Source organism: Chiloscyllium plagiosum, unplaced genomic scaffold, assembly GCF_037043375.1.
Source record: "Chiloscyllium plagiosum isolate Xiang-an unplaced genomic scaffold, Cpla_swu_hap1 HiC_scaffold_17, whole genome shotgun sequence".
In the NCBI taxonomy this organism is placed as follows: Eukaryota; Metazoa; Chordata; class Chondrichthyes; order Orectolobiformes; family Hemiscylliidae; genus Chiloscyllium; species Chiloscyllium plagiosum.
The window spans coordinates 18885572-18911075 of record NW_028270155.1 but is presented as its reverse complement, the minus strand read 5'-3'; the positions used below and the strand labels follow the sequence as shown (position 1 = coordinate 18911075).

The window sequence follows — 25504 nt, the reverse complement described above, 5'->3', positions numbered from 1 at the left end:
AGCTCTTAAATGTCACAAAGGTTCCACCCTCTACCACCCTATCAAGCAGTGAGTTGCAGATACCCAAACCCCTCTAAACCTTCTACCCTAAAATTCTGCTCCATGGATGTAGGTTGCTCGCTGAGCTGGAAGGTTCATTTTCAGACGTTTCATCACCATACTAGGTAACATCTTCAGTGAGCCTCTGGATGAAGCACTGCTGAGGTTTCCTGCTTTCTATTTATGTATCAACAAACATATTGACTTGGACCCCATTTACCACCCCCTGAGAAAAAGAACTTGAAATGACATTACTGTAGGAAATGAAGTCACCACATGAAATGACGTCACCAACCCAAGGAAACTCAAATATATAAATACAAAGCAGGAAACATCAGCAGTGCTTAGCCCGGAGGCTCACTGAAGATGTTACCCCTAGTATGGTGGTGAAATGTCTGAAAATGAACCTTCCAGCTCAGTGAGCAAACCTACATCCAGAACCTCAACCTGAGCTACAAATCTTCTCAAAACATGCTAATTCTGCTCTATGGTTACTGACCCCTCTAATATGGGGAAATGTTTCACCCCATCTCCCCTGTGTTTGTGCCTTACAACTAAGTACTGTATACCTCAAGTCAGATTTCCTTCAGCCTTCTTTGTTTAAGGAAAACAACCCCAGTGTAAGTAGCCTCTCTCTGTCTTCAGAGTAGAATTGCTCTTAACAAGGCATAATCCTGGTGAATCTCTTCTATGCCCACTCTAGTGCAATCAGATTCAGCCTTTAGTGTGATGACTAGAGATACACATGTACTCCAGGTGTGGCCTAATTAATGTTACATACAGCTTCACCATAACCACCTTGCTCTCATATTTGATACCTCCACTAATAAAGTAATCCAATGCCTTTCTAGTCACCTTACCTACCTTTCCTTCTGTTTTCAAGGATCTGTGGACATGCACAACAAGGTCCCTCTGAGTCTCTGTACTGCCCAAGGTCCTACATTCAACATGCACTCCCTTGCCTTGTTCATCCTCCCAAAAGCATCATGACACAAGTGTCAGCATTAAGTTGCTCAGCCTATCTGACTATTGTTCCTAGAAGTTACTCCACCACTGAAGTTAAACTGGCTGGCCTGTGGTTGTTCAGAGTGCATAGCTGCTGGGCTCAGCTCTGATATACTTTACAGTCAAATAACCTCTCTTGTACCTTGCATGGTACAATTTCGATGTTTAGAGGGTAAGAAATAAAACTCCTCGACATCACAATGTCCATCTAACCCACCAACATTATAAACATTCACAGAAGCATTTAGTGTCACTCCAAATTCTGCAATGTCAATGACTCACATCAAGCTGCTTCAATTGTTCTCATAGCTCAAAAGAAATTATTTACATTAAACAAATGAGAAAACAACCACCTTGCTTTCATCTCTAGCAATAGGACTTGGAACTGGCACCAAAACTGAAAGGAATTTCCCCTTCTACCATTATGTGGTGTTATAAAAAAAAGTTAGAGGATTTAAGTCAGTGGTTAGTCCAAGAAAAAGTCTTTAAACACATTGAAAAACCATGTAGAAAAACAGATTGAAGCATTTCAACTCTGTGGTCAAAAAACTGTAATAAAATACTTGGGTTTTGTTTATAGATTCTGCATCTTTAAGAGCTGTGAGGTTTTGCTGCAGCTCTACAAGTCCCTGGTGAGACCACACTTGGAATATTGTGTCCAGTTCTGGTCGCCCTACTATAGAAAAGATACAGAGGCTTTTGAGAGGGTGCAAAGAAGATTTACCAGGATGCTGCCTGGACTGGAGGGCTTGCCTTACGAAGAAAGGTTGAATAGGCTCGGACCTTTTTCTCTGGGGAGAAGGAGGAAGACAGGAGGCCTGATTGAGGTATACAAGATAATGAGCAGAATAGATAGGGTGAATAGCCACAGACTTTCCCCCAGGGCAGGATTGACTGGTACGAGGGGTCATAGTTTTAAGATATTAGGAGAAAGGTATGGAGGAGACATCAGAGGTAGGTTCGTTACGCAGAGAGTTGTGAATGCGTTGAATGGGTTGCCAGCGGTGCTGGTGGAAGCAGGGTCATTAGAGACATTTAAACGACTGCTGGATATGCACATGGATAGCAGTGAGTTGAGGGGTGCGCAGGTTAAGTTATTATATTTTACATTAGGATTAAATCTCGGCACAACATCATGGGCCAAAGGGCTGTGCTTTTAACTTTAAATTTTTAAATTTTAATCTTGTCCATCTCATCCCTCTCAACCAAAGTTAGAACTACTGCTTTTTAAAAAGATTACTGCTCACAGACAAACTCACATGAACCAGTCAAATTTATTATCAAAATTTTGCAGATTAACTCTAGACTGTTAAATTTACTTCCTAAACGCACAAGCTAGTATTTAAATGTTAAACAAGTAATAGTTAAAACGTTCAGTGCATATTCATTTCTTCCATTTGTTGTGTTCATAATCCCATTTTGAAGCAAAGCCTTGAATTGGATTTATCCTCATGTCCACCATTCTCTTGGTCTGCTTAGCCTTCCATTCATTAGAAAAAGTGTGAGGAACATCCATATACACTGTGAATAGAAACACACATTAGACCACAGACAATAATGAGACTCTCCAGCTAGAATCTAACACTTCTAAAAGCTGTTCAGCCTTTTAATCAGAAGTTAAATGAGCATAATTGAGAAAGTTACGTATGACCTATTACTGAGATATTTGTATCATCGATAGTCACAGGTGAGGTGCTGGTAGACTAGAGGTTGGCTAACATGGTACCACTGTATAAGAAAGGTGGTAAGGACAAGCCAGGGAACTTTAGACCAGTGAGCCTGACATCGGTGGTGGGCAAGTTGTTGGAGGGAATCCTGAGGGACAGGATGTACATGTACTTGGAAGGGCAAGGACTGATTAGGGATAGTAAACATGGCATTGTGTGTGGGAAATCACAAACCTGATTGAGTTTTTTGAAGTAACAAAGAGGATTGATGAGGGCAGAATGGTAGATGTGATCTACATTGACTTCAGTAAGGCTTTTGACAAGGTTCTCCATGGGAGACTGCTTAGCAAGGTTAGATCTCATGGAATACAAGGAGAACTAGCCACTTGGATACAGAACTGGCTCAAAGGTAGAAGACAGAGGGTGGTGGTGGAGGGTTGTTTTTCAGACTGGAGGCCTGTGACCAGTGGAGTGCTGCAAGGATTGGTGCTGGGTCCATTACTTTTCGTCATTTGTACAAATGATTTGGATATGAGCCTAAGAGGTATAGTTAGTAAGTTTGCAGATGACACCAAAATTGGAGGTGTAGTGGACAGCGAAGAAAGTTATCTCAGATTATAACAGGATCTTGATCAGATGGGCCAATGGGCTGAGAAGTGGCAGATGAAATTTAAATTAGATAAATTTGAGGTGCTGCATTTTTGGAAAATGGTAAGGTCCGAGGAAGTGTTGCTGAACAAAGAGACCTTGGAGTGCAGGTTCATAGCTCCTTGAAAGTGGAGTCGCAGGTAGATAGGATAGTGAAGAAGGCGTTTGGTATGTTTTCCTTTATTAATCAGAGTATTGAGTACAGGAATTGGAAGGTCATGTTGCGGCTGTACAGGACATTGGTTAGGCCACTGTTGGAATATTGCGTGTAATTCTGGTCTCCTTCCTATCGGATAGATGTTGTGAAACTTGAAAACGTTCAGAAAAGATTTACAAAGATGTTGCCAGGGTTGGAGGATATGAGCTATAGGGAGAGGTTGAATAGGCTACGGCTGTTTTCCCTGGAGCGTCGGAGGATGAGGGGTGGTCTTACAGAGATTTATAAAATCCTGAGGGGCATGGATAGGATAAATAGAGAAGGTCTTTTCCCTGGAGTGGGAGAGTCCAGAACTAGAGGGCATAGGTTTAGAGTGAGAGGGGAAAGATAGAAAAGAGACCTAGGGGCAACCTTTTCCACACAGAGGGTGGTACATGTGTGGAATGAGCTGCCAGAGGAAGTGGTGGAGGATAGCACAACTGCAAAATTTAAAAGGCATCTGGATAGGTATATGAAAGGTTTGGAGGGATATGGTCCAGGTGGTGGCAGATGGGACTAGATTGGGTTGGGATATCTGGTCAGCATGGACAGGTTGGACAGAAGGGTCTGTTTCCATGCTGTACATTTCTGTGACTCTATATAGATATGTAATTCCTCTGCTTGGAAATCTTGCCGGCTTGTTAGTGATTTGACCTTTACCAATGGTAGCATTTCAATTTGTTTTATTATAGGCATGTTTATTTCATAAAGCACATGTGTCACTACAGCAAAGGAAAGGAATATTGACAGTTTTATACAATAGAAAATGTTGCCAGTGATTTTGATTTGATGTGATGTATTGTAGTCATGTAAAAGAGACCTAAGGGGCAACTTTTTCAAGCAGAGGGTGGTACGTGTATGGAATGAGCTGCCAGAGGAAGTGGTGGAGGCTGGTACAATTGCAACATTTAAGGGGCATTTGGATGGGTATATGAATAGGAAGGGTTTGGAGGGATAAGGCCGGGTGCTGGCAGGTGGGACTAGATTGGGTTGGTATATCTGGTCTGCATGGACGGGTTGGACTGAAGGGTCTGTTTCCACGCTGTACATCTCTAGGACTCTATGTGTGCGTTAGTACAGTGAAAAGCTTTGTTTGCAAGCGCTACAGGCAGATCAATGTAAGCAGGGGCATAGAGATCATAGGGTGTTTAGAAAGAGTGACGCATACAGGCAACAATGCATAGGAGATGCATAGGAGAAGCAATATTAACAAGCTCAACGTTATTTGAAATTAGAGAGTCCATTCATCAATCTAATAACAGCAGGGAAGAAACTGGTCCTGAACCTGTTGGTGCATGTGCTCAAGCTTCTGTATCTTCTGCTTGACGGAAGAAGTTGTAGGAGTGTGTTACTGGTGTGGTTGTGATCCTTGATGATGTTGATATTGCAGCCTTTCTGCGGCAATGAGAAGTATAAATGTTCATATTCCTAACTCGATGACATTTTCATATGCCCAGACATTTGGAAATAGAATGAAGTCTTTGTCATTGAAATGATGCAGAATTACTACAGAGAATATACAGCACATACCCAACCCAGCTCAACAATCCATGTCAGCATTAATGCTCCAACGTGGCCTCAACAATCAGCACAACCTACCACTCCCTGATCTGCTGTACAATCTCCCTTAACCAATCTGTGGTTTAAAAATTTCATTTACACAGAAAATGTGGTGTACTGTGACATGACAAGCCGTCCACAGCCTATGGCTAATGCTCCGGAAACATAGCTTCAAATCTCTCCAAGGCAACTGGTGGAACTTGAATTCAATTAATAAAGCTCTGGAATTGCAAGTAAGTCACAGTAATGGTGAGCATAAAACTACTGACTGTCATAAAAAGTGATTCGGTTCACTAAAATCCTTTTAGGGAAGGAAATCTGCCATTGTATCTTGGTCTGGCCTGCAAGTGACTCAGATATAACAATGCCTGATTTTTACCTGACCTCTGAAATGGTCTAACAAGCCACTCAGTTCAAAGACAGTTGACGATGGACAACACTATCATCCCAGGAAAATAATGAAGAAAAGTAAAATTTGAAAAATGCCTTGATTTGTAAGCAAACTGCAGTGTTAAACCACTCTTCCCAATACTAGGTATCATTCAGTGCCACCATTTACATAACTTCACTAATCTTATGCAGCTGACTTAGCTTCACTTACCATACACTCTCTGCCAGGCAAAATACAGTCCAGTTAAACCTAACAGGAATAAAGTTCCACCAATAACAGATTTCCATTCATTTGATCCCTCGTCTATTTCCACAAAGCTTTGGTGAAAGCGAATGCGATATACTGAAGAAATAAACAAAAACTATCTGAATAAGAATTTGGTTAGAGCTTTAATATAAGTGAACAAAATGAGAAAACATTTGATGAAATAATAAGAAACTGCTTCCGACGGCAGTCAGAAACCATTGGACGCCTTATTTACCAGATGAACGAGAGCCACAAAGAGAAGTTATTTTGTAATGCAGCACATTATGAGCTGGAACATACTGCCTGAAAGGATGGTGGAAGCAGATTTAATAACTTTCAAATGCAAATAGGATAAATAATAAAGGGGAGAAGGTTGCATTGCTGAAGAAATAAGGCAATGGGAATAGGACTACCCCAAAAACAATTTCAGGGAGCCAGCACAGGTGCACTGGATCAAATGACCATCTTTAGTTCTGCATTATTCTAGACTTAAAACCAAAATACAATAAAGTATAGTTACACAATCAATATGTTCTGAAGACTGAACTTCATTCACTTCCACCTGCTTGTTGAAGTTATTTTATTTGTGTGCCAGGCTACTAGAAACGAAAAGGCCATGCGTGAGTCAGGTATTGCACTTGAGAAGAGATGGAGAAGAATTTTGCATTGTGTCTCAATGTAAGGGCTCTTCACTTTGAAGAATCAATTAATTATCACCAAAAGCCCTGGAACAAGTTCATAACCATTGCCCAATACACTATTTCCACTGGGTGAGGGTTCTAGAATTAGGGGGAATAACCTGACAATTAGGGCTAGACCATTTGGGAGCAATATTAGAAAGCACTTCTACACAGAAAGGGTGAAAGATACTTTGAACACTATTTCACAATTGGCAATGGAGGCTAGGTCAGTTGTCACTTGGAAATCTGAGCTAGACAAATTTTTGTCAAGCAAAGGCCTTAAACAATATAGGTCAAAAGCAGATAAATGGAGTTATAAATCAGCAATAACCTTATTGAATGGAAGAACAGGCTTGAGCAGCTAAATGGTGTACTTTTGTTCCTATACACCTAATTCTTAGAACCACAAAGGAGAAAGAACTTTAGAGAGGCAAACAAAAAATGCAATGGATTTTAAAAATCAGCTGCCACACAAATATTTCAAAATAAAATGGGATGTAACCAAGTAATTGTCTTTTTTTAATTTCATATTTCAGTTATGATTTGGAAAGAAGCCTGAAAATTAAACATCAAATTAAGGATACATTTGACTGACGAAAAGGGGTAGAAAGGTAGGACACAAATAAGTATTCAGATACTTAGCACAATATCAACAAGAATGAAGGGCGATCCTTTTGAAAGAAAATTTTTAAGATGCTTAATGCTTGATCATTCATCTGACTGGGAAGCATAGAACAGTCTCACAATAAGGAGTCAGCCACTTCCTATTGACATCAGAGCAAATTCTTTTCTACCACAGAGAAGTGTGCATACTTGGTTATTGGGTATATTTAATGACTGAGATCAATGACTATTTGGAAACCACTGACAATAAGGAACAAGGGAATCGTGCAAGAAGGTGGAGATGAAGCAGGCCAGTCGTAGTATATTGAATGGGCGAAAAGACTCAAAAGGCTGCATCGCCTATGCAAGTTTCTACTTCTTATGTTATTAATCTCATGTCTGCATGTTCCACATTAATTGCCTCCAACCTACAACATGTGGACTGCAATGATTCAAGAAGGCAGCTCACCACCACTCTCTCAATAGGAACTTGAGACAGGCAATAAAATGCTGAACAGCCAGCAACGTCCACGTCCCACGAGTGAATAAAAACAATGGTTTGCAGGACAGTTAAAACATCAACTTTGATTAAAATGAATCCTATCTGAATATTATTGGAGTGATGAACTGAGTGGAGGATCAACTGTAAAACATTGACAAGATTATCAAAAATTATTTTGGTTGTGGTCGTTGTTCTGTTTAAATACACAGCTTTAACATTCTGCACTTAGTATTGAAAATCATCTGTATACCTGCAGTTATTCAAATATAATATATATAATTCATTGAGCTTGAGCAATTTTAAGGCCTATCAATCTTAATTCCAAGCCTAGTTAGCGGGCTACGAGGTGCAGGACGAGGAAAATTCACAGTAACAGAAATGGAAATACTTTGAAGACAGTGCATTGTTCTTGAAACCATCAGCACATCATCGATAGGCTGACTGCTGGCATTCAACTCTGTGAAATTCTCTGAACTTAGATTCAGAGTCATAGAGATGTACAGCATGGAAACAGACTCTTCGGTCCAACTCGTCCATGCCAACAGATATTCTAACCTAATTTAGTCCCATTTGCCAGCACCTGGCCCATATCCCTCTAATCCCTTCCTATTCGTAGATCCATCCAAATGCCCTTTAAACGTGGCAATTGTACCAGCCTCCATCACCTCCTCTGGCAGCTCATTCTATACATGCACCATCCTCTGCATGAAAAAGTTGTCCCTTAGGTCTCTTTTATATCTTTCCCCTCTCACCCTAAACCTATGCCCTCTAGTTCTGGACTCCCCAACCCCAGGGAAAAGACTTTGCCTATTTATCCTATCCATGCCCCTCATTATTTTATAAACCTCTATAAGGCCTCCGTCACTGCAGGAAAAATAGCCCTAACTTATCCCAAGAATACTTAATATTGTCTAATGAATCTACCCCAAAATAGTACTATGATGCCAGGTGATGATGGATTGAACTTCTGTAATGTCTCCACAGTCAAATAGCCCATCAATCATCGAGACTCACAAAGAAGAACTTGGTCAATTAAGGTTCAGTAGAGACAGACACAGCAAACTGACTATGATGACTAATTAAGCTTGCCTACTGGAATGGGTCTTATGGCACAATGATATTGCCCCTGTTTCTGGGCTACAAGTTACAAGTTCAAGACCCACCCTGGCCCCAGAGATGTGCCAAAGTATGTCCCAATACACTGGATAAAAATATATCAAGCAATCAGGGAATGTGGCACAGTGGGCCAGAAGGTCCAGGTTCAACTCCTATTTATCCCAGATGTATGTCGAAGCAGGTCGATTAACTTTCGTGGTGAAGATCTGGATCTCTAACTGTCAATCAGGGAATGAAACTTTCAGGGTAGCAATATTTAGAGTTGTGTCATAACATGTCCAAACAGGCTGATAATTTTAAATACAGAAACATTTATTGACACAAAAGCAGAAATTGATGGAAAACTCAGCCGATCTGGCTGCATCTGGAGACAGAGTTAACAGAATGACTTCTGACGAAGGGTGGCTAGACTCAAAACTTTAACCCCGTTGTACCCCACAGATGCTGCCAGGCCTGCTAAGTTTCTCCAGCAATTTTTGTTTTTATTTCAGATTACTAACAGATTTTTGTCTTATTTTAGTGAAACATTTACTGACACTGGAGTTGGGTAATAGAGATAGGACCTATACAGTTATGGTATTTCACTCTGAACAAATCTAAAACTGAGTAAAGACTGACTTCTATCTATTTCTTCACCAAATAGATATCAGAAATTTGACATCTGAGTCAGATTTGTGCCTACAAAGATTTCCCAGCACCTTCAGGCATGGTGAAAACAATCGATAACTTTAAAATGCTTCCATTGCCAGTGAATGAGGCTCAAGACATACTAACATGAGCTTTCAGATCTTGATTCTGGATATTAATAATTCAAGTAAACAGATCTCTTCCTTGAGTATATTCATGTCCTGTACTAATCAAAGCCACCTAGCAATCCATGCAGTCAAATCATAGGTGAATGGAGCAAAATCAGTCTCCATCCTCTCTTGCCCCACATTCTCCTCCATAATTAATTACTCCGCATTCTCCCTCCTCAACTACTCCCACTAATCAGACAGGTTCAATACCAACATGCAGTTTATACATCATTTCAGTTACTTACACTTCAGCTTCTCATCAGTGGAAAGAGAAACCCAAGAACTTTTCTCCTTCTCCTTCAGGGACTTTTGCTCTCTGGACAGTTGTTCCACAAAGTCAACAGCAGTAAGTGGTTCACATTTACGATCATAGTAAGGTGAAAGTGAACATGCTCCAATCTTTGCTACACCTACAGAAAACCAGGACATTTCTCAATTACATCAGCACACAATAACATTAAACACAGGCATACACACCCACAAAGGAAAATCATTGTTAAAAATATTTCTGATCACCTCATGGGTTTCCTTCTGTAGTATTTTTATAAATCTCTGTAAATCTTGGTTAAATATGCTGAAACCAGTGACTGATCATACAGTTCAGTATTCACATCACTTGCAAAGAGTGCTAAGCAAAAGCCTCTGGCTAAATTATAATTTAGTGACTAGTTTCACTTGCGTTTTATCATCTGCTATATTCAGTCTAAAAGTTAATGATTGTAATGATTTTCCTGCTATTTGTGTTTTTGATAAGATTGTATTTTGATAAGAATGCTAGAGTTTCTGATCTACATTTACAATCAAAATATGGATTTCCAACAAGTTCAGGTTTCCTTAACACACTAAAAATATAATGGAGCGTACAATATAGAAAAGGGCTTGAAAAGTCAATTTAATTTAAATGTAAAACTTGATGTTTTCCACATTGTGCTAATACATACAAGATTTTTAAAAAAGGACTGAAAGAGGAAGATATTTAGAATGAAGAAGAGTAATCACTTTTAGTATCCAGACAGGTAAATGTGGTAAAACAATTGAAGCAGGAGAATATAGGCAGAACACTATAATATATGTTGAGATAATGGTTTTGTCAGTCCACATTTAGATTACTTAATTCTGTGCACTGCACTGCACAAAAGCACTGAAGCACATTTAGCATACATTTCAAAAGGTCCACAAAAGGACAAAATTTATTGCAATTACAATGATGACAAACTGGATTTCGTGATTAGAGATGTTCAAGGATTACTGTCTAAAACGGAAAAGTAAAGGTGGTCCCTAGCAGTTTGCATGAAAGATGAAATAGTGCAGATAAGAATCCAGCAACCACACCTTGACGGCATTTTAAATTAGTATTTGGAAACCCAGCTTTGAACATCTGGCTAATGAAGTAGATACAAAATTATTAGAGACATACTCTGTGCAATTGGATACTGCAGAGTTAAAATATTCAAACAGATGTCTAGTCCTTGTGAGTATATTACTTTTCAGGTCTGTCAACAGAATAATTTCTTTTAAACACGGGTACCATTCTCATGATGCACTTATTGCAAATTTAAGATTAGGATGTTAGCTGTGCATGTGGTAGGAGTTGAGTGATGTTAATCCTGTCGTAGATAGTATTTCAACTCCAAAAGACAATGTAAAGGGTTCTCAATAAGACTCAGACAAGCTTACGCACCCACATACTGACTCAAAATACTTACAAAGGCTACACAAAAATTACAGCATCTTCATAGCTGCACAAAAAACAAAAGCACTGCACACTTAATCACCTGCCCAAATCAAAACCATTGAAGAGTATTAGCAGTACAAAGATAAACTATTTCCACTGTTTGAAGATTCTAGAACTAAGAGGCCAAACCTAAAAATTAGGGCCAGACTGTTCAGGGCAGGAGTTAAGAAACACTCCGACACAGAAGGGGTAGGGGCGGCAGTGGTTTGAAACTCTCTTCCACAAATAACAGTTGATGTTAGATCAGTTATTAATTTTAAATTAGAGATAGATTAAAGTTTTGTTACTAAAGGATATGAGCCAAGGTGAATTATACGGAGTTGGGCCAATATGGAATTAAGCTATGGATCGGCCATGATCTCATTGAATGGAGGGACAGACTTGAGGGGCTGATTGGCCTGCTCCTAAGTACCACTGTTTCTGCTATAAAGATTAGCAATTGTAAGGTTATCTTTTCTTCAAATCAAAACACATTTCAAACTTTCAGCACAGCTATAATTCACTCGCTGAACACTGACATAAGTATACAAATTTTGACTGAATAAAGTTAGCTAAACACTTTGACTATTGATCCAAGCTCTATACAACTGGCTCCTTGTTTCAATTTAGGCATCTTTTCAAAAAGGTTAGGCACAGAAATATCTAGACTGATTTTGATGCAAATATTCTGCAACTGCTCCTTCACAAAGTGAAAGGAGAGGTATCACAGTAAATTCTGAATAGCTGAAAGTTACCTGGCAAAGGTCAACAAAATATTATAAAATGTGGTATCACCCAAAACATAATCAATTTTATGGTATATAGACAATATACATTGTATTAAAACCAAACAAACCTTATTGAAATCTTATCTGTTACCGAAACATGCAACACTATATAAGTTATGAATTAAGACAAAGAATCAGCAATGGAGATTCAGAATGTGCAATCAATATTGGATCATCTAATGTAGCACTAGAATTTAGATCCTCCAACCACAATTGTTTTACAACTTACTATGTCCACGGGCTTGGATACAAACAGAAGTAGAAATCCCACACTTGGTGATCAGGCTCAGAGCTCTTGAAGCCAACATTCTGCAAAGATTTTACAAAGGACATTTGTCAGAGTCGTGTGTCTGTCAGTGACACAATAGTACGTTTTATAAAGTAAAAGTCTGAAGCATCAAGTACACCACGTAATTCCAGTTCCAAACTACCAACGCTTTAACAATTCACAAGCAAGGCCAAAGTACTAAAGATCACCTTTTCATAAAAAAGTGGAAGACCAATGTTGAGAAATGAACATTCACCTGTAAAACCAAAACTCAACATATTAAATACATCCAGTCACATTCATAATTCCAAGTTTCTTCCATTAACGAAATAGTCATAGAGATGTACAGCATGGAAACAAACCTTTCAGTCCAACTCATCCATGCTGACCAAATATCCTAACCTAATCTAGTTCCATTTTCCAGCAATTGGCTCAGATCCCACTAAACTCTTCCTATTCATATATCCATCCAGATGCCTTTTAAATGGTGTAATTGTACCAGCCTCCACCACTTCCTCTGGCAGCTTATTCCACATACACACCACTGTCTGCATGAAAACGTTGCCCCTTAGGTCCCTTTTATATCCTTCCCCTCTCACCCTGAACCTATGTAAACAAAGGCTGGAGCGGTCAGGAAACGCTCTTCGTACTGAAACCTGGGATTGAACCAGGGACCAGTAAATCTTTAGTCTAACACTCTCCCACGTCAAATTTTGCACCTTAACAACTTCATTGCAAGAGTTGTAAGCTGTAGAGCTAAAGATCATTATTGACATTTATCAATTACATATAACCCCTCAGAGATTAAGTGTAATTACTAATGGTTGAAAGTAATGTTAGGGACAGAGAAACCTCTCACAGCCTGACCACAATCACTTCCTCGATTGTCCTCCCTTCTAAATTCAGAGAAACCTTCCAGTTTTACTGCAGACTACTTAACCATGGTCACATAGCAAAGTAAAGGTATGTGTAAATACTCAAAAATATAACACACATAAGCATTCAGATTAATAAACGTCAAATGCAATTCTTGCAAGGTAACTTTATGTTAGCAATAGACATCTGCAGCAGAGTTGTAAACAAAACCCTGTATTGACTTATGGATAATTTTAGACAGACACCCATGCTAAAGTGAAATTATATTGTAACGTTCCTGTACAAGTGTGTCCAGTTTAATCATTTCACCAAAAGATCTACTGTAATAAACTATTATAATTATTTGATTCTGTGATTTTTCATTTCCCAATTTACATGTAATTCATTTGAACTGACACTTGGTAGACTAGACCACAATCATTAAAAAAGGTACTATAATAAAGACAGAGGTAAATAATCCTGTAAAATTAACATCCATCATGGTTGTAGGGCAACAAAGCAAAATTAAATTGCAAAATGCATGCCAGCAACAAATAAGCAATAACTGCACAGAAGAATTCCTGATTCAATGTGTGGATGTACCTACTAGAGAAAGTGCAAAACCTGATCTACTCTTGGGAAATAAGGCAGGGAAGATGACTGAGGTATCAGTGGGGAACCACTTTGGGGCCAGCGACCATAATTCTATTGGTTTTAAAATAGTGATGGAAAAGGATAGACCAGATCTAAAAGGTGAAGTTCGAAACTGGAGGAAGGCTAATTTTGACGGTATTAGGCAAGAACTTTCAAAAGCTGATCGGGAGCAGATGTTCGCAGGTAAAGGGATGGCTGGAAAATGGGATGCCTTCAGAAATGAGTCCAGAGACGGTATATTCCTGTTAGAATGAAAGGAAAGGTTGGTAGGTCTACGGAATGCTGAATGACTGAATAAATTGAGGGTTTAGTTAAGAAAAAGAAGAAAGCATATGTCAGGTATAAACAAGATAGATCGAGTGAATCCTTAAAAGAATATATAGGCAGTAGGAGTATACTTTGTGGGCGGCACGGTGGCACAGTGATTAGCACTGCTGCCTCACAGCGCCAAAGACCCGGGTTCAATTCCCGCCTCAGGCGACTGACTGTGTGGAGTTTGCACATTCTCCCCGTGTCTGCGTGGGTTTCCTCCGGGTGCTCCGGTTTCCTCCCACAGTCCAAAGATGTGCAGGTAAGGTGAATTGGCCATGCTAAATTGCCCGTAGTGTTAGGTAAGGGGTAAATGTAGGGGTATAGGTGGGTTGCGCTTCGGCGGGTCGGTGTGGACTTATTGGGCCGAAGAGCCTGTTTCCACACTGTAATGTAATCTAATCTAAACTTAAGAGGGAAATCAGGAGGGGAAAAAATGGGACATGAGATAGCTTTGGGAAATAGAGTTAAGGAAAATCCAAAGGGTTTTTACAAATGCATGAAGGACAAAAGGGTAACTAGGGAGAGAATAGGGTCCCTCAAAGATCAGCAAGGCGGCCTTTGTGTGGAGCTGCAGGAGATCTGGGCGATATTAAACGAGTATTTTGCATCAGTGTCACTGTGGAAAAGGACATGGAAGATATAGAACATAGCGAAACAGATGATGACATCTTGAAAAATGTCCATATTACAGAGGAGGAAGTGCTCGATGTCTTGAAACACAAGAATAGGTACATTCCCAAGGACCTGATCAGGGACGCCCTCAAACTCAGTGTGAAGCTAGGGAAGTGATTGCTGGGCCCCTCGCTGAGATATTTGTAGCATTGATAGTCACAGGTGAGGTGCCGGAAGACTGGAGGTTGGCTGACTTGATGCCACTGTTTAAGAAGGGTGGTAAGGACAAGAGAACTATAGATCAGTGAGCTTGACGTTGGTGGTGGGCAAGTTGTTGGAGGGAATCCTGAGGGACAGGATGTATATGTATTTGGAAAGGCAAGGACTGATAGTCAACATGGCTTTGTGCATGAGAAATCATGTCTCACAAACTTGATTGAGTTTCTTGAAGATGGAACAAAGAGGATTGATGAGGGCATAGGGGTGGACGTGATCTATATGGACTTCAGTAAGGCATTCGACAAGGTTCCCCATGGGAGACTGATTAGCAAGGTTAGATCCCATGGAATACAGGGAGAACTAGCCCTTTCGATACAGAACTGGCTCAAAGGTAGAAGACAGAGGGTGGTGGTGGAGGGTTGTTTTTCAGACTGGAGGCCTGTGACCAGTGGAGTGCCACAGGATTGGTGCTGGGTCCATTACTTTTAGTCATTTATATAAATTATTTGGATGTGAACATAGGAGGTATAGTTAGTACGTTTGCAGATGACACCAAAATTGGAGGTGTAGTGGACAGCAAAGAAGGTTACCTCAGATTACAATGGGATCTTGATCAGATGGGCCAATGGACTGAGGAGTGGCAGATGGAGTTTAATTCAGATAAATGCAAGGTGCTGCATTTTGGGAAAGTACGTCTTAGCAGGACTTATGCACTTAATGGTAAGGTTCCAGGGAGTGCTGCTGAACAAAGTGACCTTGGAGTGCAGGTTCATAGCTCCTTGAAATTTGAATTGCAGGTAGATAGGATAGTGAAGGCGGCATTTGATGTGCTTTCTCTTATTGGTCAGAGTATTGAATACGAGTTGGGAGGTCATGTACAGGACATTGGTTAGGTCACTGTTGGAATATTGTGTGCAGTTCTGGTCTCCTTCCCATTGGAAGGATGTTGAGAAACTTGAAAGGGTTCAGAAAAGATTTACAAGGATGTTGCCAGGGTTGGAGGATTTGAGCTTTAGGGAGAGACTGAATAGGGTGGGGCTGTTTTCACTGGAGCATCGGAGGCTGAGGAATGACCTTATAGAGGTTTATGATATAATGAGGGGCATGGATAGGATAAACAAAGTTTTCCCTGGGGTGGGTGAGAGGGGAAAGATATAAAAGAGATCTAAGGGGCAACTTTTTCACACAGAGGGTGGTACATGTATGAAATGAGCTGCCAGAGAAGTGGTGGAGGCTGGTACAACTGCAACATTTAAAAGGCATCTGGATGGGGATATGAATAGGATATGGGCCGGGTGCTAGCAGGTGGGACTAGATTGGGTTGGTATATCTGGTCGGCATAGACGAGTTGGACAGAAGGGTCTGTTTCCGTGCTCTACATCTCTATGACTCTATGAGGAAGAAGCAGATATTTGGAGTAGACTTTATCATTTCAGTGTACTTTCTTTCTAAATCAAAAAAAGGCTGCAGTATTGTGTTGGGCAGCACTGCCTACCTACACCTGTTTCTATGACTTCTACTGGGGCTGTTGTAGACAACTCATGTTACCAGCATCTAGGGTGAAAGGTCAAAGTGCACATAATAGATGATCCATTGGCTATGCCTGCAACTTAACCTCAATAAAATATCAAAAGATTAATAAATATTTCAAATGTCAACTGCTAATTATGTAATGAATTCTAGTTTGAAGATTTAAAATAATCCTGACAAATACTTATGCTCTGCTCTCAAATCTTGATATTGATCTACTGCACTCCAACCTTGTTATTAGTCGATAATTGTACTGAAAGTATTGTCATTCTTTCAAACATTATCTGTCCAGAAAACCCGCTGACATCAGATTAGCCTGAGGGAACTAAGGAATGATTATATCAGATGAGCGGGGTTTCAGAAAAATAATAATATTTGGTCCATCTCATGATAAACACCTCAGTGCTGGAGAGAGAAAAATACATTTGGCTCCGTAATTCCTTACAATAATACCGACATGTACATCCTGATTTAAGTCGTTAAAGGCTGCAAAAGACAGACAAGCTCAATGGCAAATACATAGTTTCACTGAGTGCGATGGGACATCCTCGGGGGATTCCAGATATCAAACTGATAAAACTTTTGTGGACCACTTCCAACACCGTTGTGTGACCGACGCTGTGCACATTGCTGCTGATGTTGCCTCACCCAGTGCCCAGTATAACTAACCTCCCTCACCCTGACATAATCGATGTGTTTGGGGCGGGGTTATTTCAGTTTAATTGCAGTCGGCCCCCACCGTGCTGAAGCCGCAGAGTTACTGCCCTCATTGGCAGACCTTGTGAAACGGGGCAGTCAGGTCACTCATCACCCGCTCAATGTCCCTCCCTGGGTCAGACAGGCCCATCCCAATCTCCCAATCTCCCAACCCCAACGCCCCACCCCTACGCCTGAGACCCTGCTCCAGCGGCTCCCGAAGGCGGGAGGGCGGACACCGCCGCCGCTAGGCCGAGGCCCCGGACGGGCAGAGAGAGGCGGTCACTCACTCGAGCGATCAGTCACCACAGCAACGGGAAAGCAAGTTACCGCGGGCGGAACTGACGCCACCCCGCAGGAAGTCAGGGTCAAATGGCGTCCCAGGCGGCAGGCAGCAGTTCAGGGAGCGAACAGTAGGGGGTGTATGTTGCGCACACATTCAAATGCACAATGTATGTGGACTAGTGAGATTTCACCATATAGGGTGTATATGGACTGGGTGTGAGATTTCACCATATAGGGTGTATATGGACTGGGTGTGAGATTTCACCATGAAGGATGTATATGGACTGGGTGTGAGATTTCACCATGAAGGATGTATATGGACTGGGTGTGAGATATCACCATATAGGATGTATATGGACTGGTTGTGAGATTTCACCATATAGGATGTATATGGACTGGGTGTGAGATTTCACCATGAAGGATGTATATGGACTGGGTGTGAGAGATCCTTATAAAGTGTGTATATGGACTCAGTGTGAAATATCCACATAAAGGGTGTATACGGACTGGATGTGAGATATCTTCATAAAGTGTGTATACAGAGTGGATATCAGACACTCCTATAAAATGTGTTTCTGGACTGGATGTCAAACATCCCCATAAAATATCTGCAAGGTTCGGGTGTATGATATCTTCATACACTGTGTACGTGGCCTAGATGTGAGATATCCTTATAAAGTGTGAATATGGACAGGGTGTGAGATTTCCTTACAAAATGTGTCAGTGGACTGGGTGTGAGATATCCTCATACAGAGTGTGTATGAACTGGGTGTGAGATATTCTTATCCAGAGTGTGCACACCATTGGGAATGAGATGTTCTCATCCAGAGTGTGTACATGCACTGGGTGGGAGATATCTTCATACAGAATGTATATGGACTGAGTGTGAGATTCCTGAAGATTCTCCTGCTCCTTGGATGCTGTCTGACCTGCTGCACTTTTCCAGCAACACATGTTTCAGTTCTGAGTGTAAGATATCCCCATACAGAGTGAGTACATTCCTTGGATGTGATATATCCTCTTGTAGAGCATGTATGTGGACTGGGTGAGGAATATATTCACGCAGTTTATAGGCATTGGGTGTGAGAGATCATTATGCATTGTGTATATGGATTGGGTGTGAAATCTTGTCATAAAGTATGTATGCAGTGACTGTGAGAGATCCTCATCCATGTTTCCTTGGCAGGAGAGACTAGCATCCGAGGACACAGCCTCAGGGTAAAAGGAAGATCCATCAGAACAGAGATAAGGAGAAACTTCTTTGGACAGAGCGGTGATTCTGTGGAATTCATCGGCGTAGAAGGCTGTGGAAGTCAGGTCATTGAGTCTATTTAAAAGAGAGATAAATAGGTTCTTGATTGTCAAGGGGATCAACTGTTACAGAAAGAAAGCAGGAGAATGAGGTTGAGAAACTTTTACAGCCATGATTGAATGGTAGAGCACACTCAATGGGCTGAATGGCCTAATTTCCACTCCTATGTCTTATGGTCTTACATCCAGAATGTATGTACATCAAGAAAGAGATGGATAGAGCTCTTAGAGATAGTGGGATCCAGGATTATGGGGATAAGGCAGGATACTGATTGTGGATGATCAGCCATGATCATAATGAATGGTGGTGCTGACTCGAAGGGCCGAATGGCCTCCTCCTGTACCTGTAGTCTATTGTATGTGGACTGGGTGTCAGATATCCTCATCCAAATTGTGTATGTGCACTGGCTTTGAAAAAGCCTCATCAAGTGTATATATGACAGGGTGTGAGATTAAAATTAAATGTTATTGTCATGTGTACTCAAGTATAGGAATACAGGAGTACACTGAAAAGAGCAGACACATTGCCAATCTTCAGCATCATCTTAGTTACAAAACCAGAATTTAAAAACAACACAATTTTTATTTGATAAAAGAGCCATAAGGTAAGAAAACATCCAGATCAGAAAGTCTAAAGACTTATCTCCATGAAGGTATTTGGAAAACTCATCCACCATGCAGGCAACCAGGACTAGCCTGGAGGCTGTCGTCATTACACAAAAGGTCCCCTATTGCTGCCAATGTTGTTCTGCCACCCGGGAAGCCACTGTCTCCCATCATGCCACCACCTCCAACTGCCGGGAGGCTGCCAATCCATGCACATCCCGGTCTCACTGCAGTGCCAATGCCACTGAATCACTGCAAAAGTCTTGAAAGAAAAGAAAACAAAGAGAAAAGTAAAGAAAAAGAGCAGAAGTTAAAAACAAAGTAACATAAAAAAGGAATGCAGGCAGGACTGTACAAGACCTGGGCTCAGCCCTGTTATTCCGACGCCATCTTGAATGATATCTTCAAACAGCATTTATATGGACTGGGTGTGAGATATCCTCATACAATGAGTATATGGACTGGGTGTGAGATAGCCTCATACAGAGTGTCTATAGGACTAGGGGTAAGAAAGCTTCATATTGTGTGTATAGACTGGGTGTGAGATATCTTTACATAGCATGCATATGTTCTTGGTGTGAGAAATATTCATACCAAGTTTATATGGACTGGGAGTGAGATATTCTTGTACACAATGTTACGATCTGGGTTTGAGATGTGTGAGTGGAGTGAGTATGTAATATCCTCACCATCTGTATGTGGGACTGAATATAACAGGATGGTTATATGTTTAAGACAGATCAAGCGTCAGTTAAATTACTGTGACAATGTATGGAGTTGAGTGCAGATGTTAGAAAATGTAATGATTAACACTGTGTATGTAAATTATGTAAGCATTGACTCATGAAAGGAATGGGTCAGACCAGCAATGGTGAATACATATGTGGACGCTGATGGGATAAAAAGGGTGAAATGTAACTGTATTGTTGCATCTTAATTCCTACACTGTACCAGAATGGTGAACCACTAAGAATCTACAATGTTGATGGGAAAAAGTGGCCAACTTCAGAAGAACAATTGCTGTGAACAACAGAGCCAAGCACTGCTCATTAAGCAGGAATTTGGTGATGTGGGGCTGCCTAAGACTGCTTGACCTTTGTGGTTATCAAGACTTCTAAATTAAAGAAAGAAGGCAGAACAGTGAGACAGATGTATCTTTTCTATACAACCCTTGGATGGATGGTCTTAGAGTCACAAGGGTCCTTGGGTAGGAATCAAAATTTATGGAACTTTGAAAGAGAAAACACACAAAAATATGTATTTTGAATACATCGGCCATGTAACTTAGAAATAACTATTGCAGAAGCAGGACCTTGAGCACAGAGTTCAGAGAAGAAGAACAGACCTAGCTGCTTGACTGAAGCCCGGCCAGCTCTCCCTCATTAGTGTGAGTAATACCAAAGTCTCAATAATGAGTCTGAGGCAGATTTGTTTGTACCCTGACACAGTTTTATGCTGTAGTATTAAACTGACAGAATGGTTTAAAAACAAGTAGATTGCAGTAACAGTACAGACTGTATTTATTGTGTTCATTGGTGATGACTCAGAGACAGCAATGAACGACACTCACATAGTGTCTTCAACCATTCTTGGATTCAAGATGGTGCCAACACCAGGCAACTCTTTGCGTGCTATCTACAGCAGTTCTTATTTCCACATTTCTTTAATCGGTAGCACTATTAAATCTCAATTCTAAGTCTGTAAAAATTACTAACAATATTCTCTTAAATCTCTGTTTAATCTATATGTTCTTGATCCATATGTTCTTGTGTTATGATCTGCCTCTACTACACACAAAATAAAACCTTTCACTGTACGTAGGTACATGTGACAACAACAAATCAAATTAAATCAAATTATAAAGGAACAGTGGGAGAAACAATCAGTTTCCTAACAATGAGTTTTGACTGAACCCCACAGGGCCTCAGCACTCCAGTATCCAATTGCATCTTTCCCCGTACCTCTGTTGAAAGTAAGTTTGTGTTGAATTGAGACAGAGACTGGAGAACTAACTCATGTTGGAGGCTGACTGAACAGGGAATCCTTAAGCACTGAATCCAGCACTCATTTCTTGTCTGCTGTCACACAGAGAGAGTGGGTGATGAATTTTCCCTGATGAAACAGTTTGCGAAGTGTGACCCGTCATTCTGTACAATTCCGGTTGCCCTGCTACAGGGAGGACATTGTTAAACTTGAGAGGGTGCAGAAAATATGTACAGGAATGTTGCCAGGGTTGGAAAGTTTGAGTTATAGAGAAAGACTGAATAGGCTGGGGCATCTTTCCCCTCAAGTGGTGGAGGCTGAGGGGTGACCTTATAAAGGTTTATAAAATCATGAGGGGCATGTTTAGGGCGAATAGCCAAGGTCTTTTTCCTGTGGTGTCAGAGTCCAAAACTGAAGGGCATAGATTTAAGGTGAGAGGGGAAAGATTTGAAAAGGACTGAGGGGGTAACTTTTTCATGCAGAGGGTGGTGCCTGTATGGAACGAGCTGCAAAAGGAGATGGTGGAGATGGATATAATTACAACATTTAAAAGGCACCTGATTATGTACATGAACAGAAAGGATTTAGAGGGATATGACCAAATGCTGGCAAATGGGACTAGGTCAGATTGGGATATCTGGTTGGCGCGGACGAGTTGGTCCAAAGGTTCTGTTTCCATGCCAAATGACTCTATGACTATCTTAGCGCTGCCAAAGAATTGTCTATAGGCTCAATGCAATATGCAATACACGGTAGATTTTCTGTTATAAGAGACAGTCATTGCCTGCCACTTGTGCGATGTGAATATTATTTGTCACATGTTGATCCAAGCCTGAATGTTGTCCAGGTCTTGCTGCATCTCGATTCAGTATACTGCTCCAGTATCTGAAGATTCACAAATGCTACATAACATTGTGTAATTATCAGATAACATTAAATTGGAGAGGAGGTCATGGATAATGCAGCTGAAGATATTTGGGCATGGTACACTTCTGTGAGGAACGATGACTTGGGGTTGGAATAAATGACTTTCAACAACCGCAACAATCTTCCTTTGTGCTATGTATGACCTGACAATTGGATAGGTTTGCCCACATTTCCATTGACTTCAATTTTGCTCTGGCTTCTTGATGCAATACTTGGTCATATGTTGCTTTTATGTCAAGTGCACCTCTTTCACCTCATTGGAGCATATCTGAATAAATATTCTAAATCCAGAGATGTCAAGTACTAAAATTAGTGAGGTAGTCTCTCCAGATGTGTCATGTCTGTGAAGCAATGACTTGGCCAGAGTTGAAATGTGATGTGGAGACAAATGTTTTATGCCAGAGTATAAATATCACTGGACAACAGTATATTAATTGGGCTGCTTTGATGGAACATTTGTGATCCATTATGTGTCTAATTTGATGAGAGCAATCTAATTACTAAAACCTCTGTGGGATGTCTACAGGGTTACACTAACTAGCTGAGTTCATTAGCACATCTGTTTTTGTGAGGGATATCAATTCTGGAAACTGGATTCTTTCATTTAGTTTCCAAGGATTGTTTGCCACATTTCAGGAAATACTTGGCAGAAGTTTAAAAAGAACTGAGCTACAATGAGTCTGTCATTATGCTGTGATAAAAAGATGTTCTCCCAGAGAACTGTGTTCCATTCACAGCTTTCCACTTAAAAAAAAGGTTAGGCTTTACTTTGAAGCCTCAGACATGGAATTAGTATTAAATAGATTGGTTCCCACGCCTTGATTAATTTTACAGTAATTACTTCTTTTGGATGGGGGGATGGGGGGGAGAGGGTTTGGTGGCATAGCAGCAATATCATTGGACTAATCCAGGAGTCCCAGGCTCATGTTCTCCAGACACAAGTTCAAATTCCATCATTGCTATTCAAAAAACCTGCAATATAAAGTTGGTCTCAATTGTGATGCCCATTAAATTACCACCAACTGGTTCACTAATGCCTTTTAGGGAAGAAAATCTGATATCCTTCCTATGCATGTGACTCCTGACCCAAAGTAATTTATTTGACTCTTAAACTGCCTTCTGAAATGGCCTGAGCAAGTTCCAGGGTAATTAAGGATGGGTAACAAATGCTAGCCCAGCCCCCATAACAAAACCCGTTGTCTCGTGACTAGATTAGTGAGAAGCTGACAGATGGAGGGGGGAACAATATTGTGAGTAAACCAACCCTTCATCTACAACGTGTATGAGCCATTAGTGCTGGAAGCACAGTTGTGACAAGATTATGTTGAAGTACAGATTTGAGATGACCCAAGGAATCCCTTATGGACTCAACTTGTCAGCCTCTCTTTGTTCATCCCGGAGATCGTTCTCATTGATAGTCTGGAATAGAAGACTCTTACAGATAGTTTAGTTTAATTTTAGTCATCCCCTTTATTTACCAATAGCATCACTATTACAACATAACACTGATACCTATAAGCTAAACTAAGTAGGTTCTAATAACCCAAAAGAGTAGGGCACCAGCTCTTCAAGAGCCCAGCAGGCTACTCCGATGTTCTGACACAAAGTGTCTTCCTTTATTTAAAAAGTTTACAAAAACATTGCATGTTCTTAATTAGGCAGACAACAGTGAAAGACAACAATTCGTAAGGAAGAGAAGTTAATTGATGGGTCTGTGTACGCTCGACTAATCACTCCTACAGGCCCTAAGCCATTCATCAGGTGGGATAAACAAATCCAGCTGTTAGGCGCCTGTTGAGATAAGTTAGTATCATAACGAGGTACCAGTCTGAGCTAATTGGAGAGTTCATAAGGTAACCTTGCACATCTCACATGTCAGATACAATCATTTGCAAAATGGCTTCTTAGCAAGGATAACAAAAGTTTTGAACATAAAATGACTTCCAGACACATTGTGCCAGAATCTCTTCAATGTTAGGTTTAGAATACTTTTTAAGCTAGGTCAGACTCCTGCTTTTACTCTTAAGCACAGAATCATCTGTGCCTGAGGCTGAGATGTTACTATAAGGTTGTATTTAAACTGATTCATTAGTCGTGAATTAAACATGCTTTCTTTTCGGGGTTGTGATTCAAATTCAAATAAGACATAAGATCTGACTAGTTAGAATTGATAGTGGGTGACAGTCTATAGGATGGTCTGCAAGATCAGCAAGTAAGTTAAAGTTTCATCAATATTACCTTTTAGAGAGTTTGCATTTCATAACCAGTAATAGCTACTCAAAATCATCATAAAATCTCAAAAATGTGATTAAGTTCAATCCATAGCAGGTAAGCATAAAGAGTTAATTTTCTGCTGGCAGCCCCAGTTACTAAAATGATCTCTCTCTCTCTCTCTAGTTCCTTTTGAACTCTCAAGTCAAGGACTTGTAAAAGCAAAGATATGTTTCCCTCTGTTTCAGCCTAGCTTACAAGGGGTAATAAGAATCCATTACAATTGATAGGACCTGACCGTCAATTACACGGCTTTTGATAGTACCGGGTTTCGTTTCGAGGTCAGAATCAAACTCTGTCATTAATTTCACAAGGGAACAGCCGTGAATGTTATTACTCGGTGTCCTGTTTACACAGATTCACTGATGTTAAGGCAAATGTTCTGAATTGCCTTAGAGCATCCTGTTATCACTTGGTGAGCACAGATAGAGTCATAGAGTCATACAGATGTACAGCATGGACACAGACTCTTCGGTCCAACCTGTCCATGCCGACCAGATATTCCAACCCAATCTAGTCCCACCTGCCAGCACCCGGCCCATATCCCTCCAACTCTTCCTATTCATATACCCATCCAAATGCTTCTTAAATGTTGCAATTGTACCAGTCTCCACCACTTCCTCTGGCAGCTCATTCCATACACGTACCACCCTCTGCATGAAAAAGTTGCCCCTTAGGTCTCTTTCATATCTTTCCCCTCTCACCCTAAACCTATGCCCTCTAGTTCTGGACTCCCCGATTCCAGGGAAAAGACTTTGTCTATTTATCCTATCCATACCCCTCAAAATTTTGTAAACCTCTATAAGGTCACCCCTCAACCTCCGACACTCCAGGGAAAACAGCTCCAGCCTGTTCAGCCTCTCCATATAGCACAAATCCTCCAACCCTGGCAATATCCTTGTAAATCTTTTCTGAACCCTTTCAAGTTTCACAACATCTTTCCAATAGGAAGGAGACCAGAATTGCATGCAATATTCCAACAGTTGGCTAACCAATATCCTGTACAGCCACAACATGACCTCC

The 25504-nt window shown here is 40.7% G+C and overlaps 1 protein-coding gene across 4 annotated transcripts; it reads right to left on the bottom strand.

The window, feature by feature from the left end:
• Positions 1 to 2299: 2299 nt before the first annotated feature.
• Positions 2300 to 17437, bottom strand: cox4i1 (cytochrome c oxidase subunit 4I1). 4 transcript variants are annotated; one of them, XM_043706608.2, is made up of 6 exons: positions 17389 to 17405; positions 12430 to 12476; positions 12182 to 12261; positions 9696 to 9860; positions 5717 to 5848; positions 2300 to 2565 (listed from the first exon to the last, which is right to left on the bottom strand). In XM_043706608.2, exons 2-6 carry the CDS (start codon positions 12435 to 12437, stop codon positions 2429 to 2431), a joined length of 522 nt encoding a protein of 173 aa, XP_043562543.1. In that variant the 5' UTR covers positions 12438 to 12476; positions 17389 to 17405; the 3' UTR covers positions 2300 to 2428. The 4 variants fall into 4 exon arrangements, with proteins under 4 accessions (XP_043562543.1, XP_043562544.1, XP_043562546.1 ...); XM_043706609.2 differs by lacking the exon at positions 17389 to 17405 and adding an exon at positions 17142 to 17160; XM_043706611.2 differs by lacking the exon at positions 17389 to 17405 and adding an exon at positions 17081 to 17098.
• Between the last annotated feature and the right edge of the window lie 8067 nt (positions 17438 to 25504).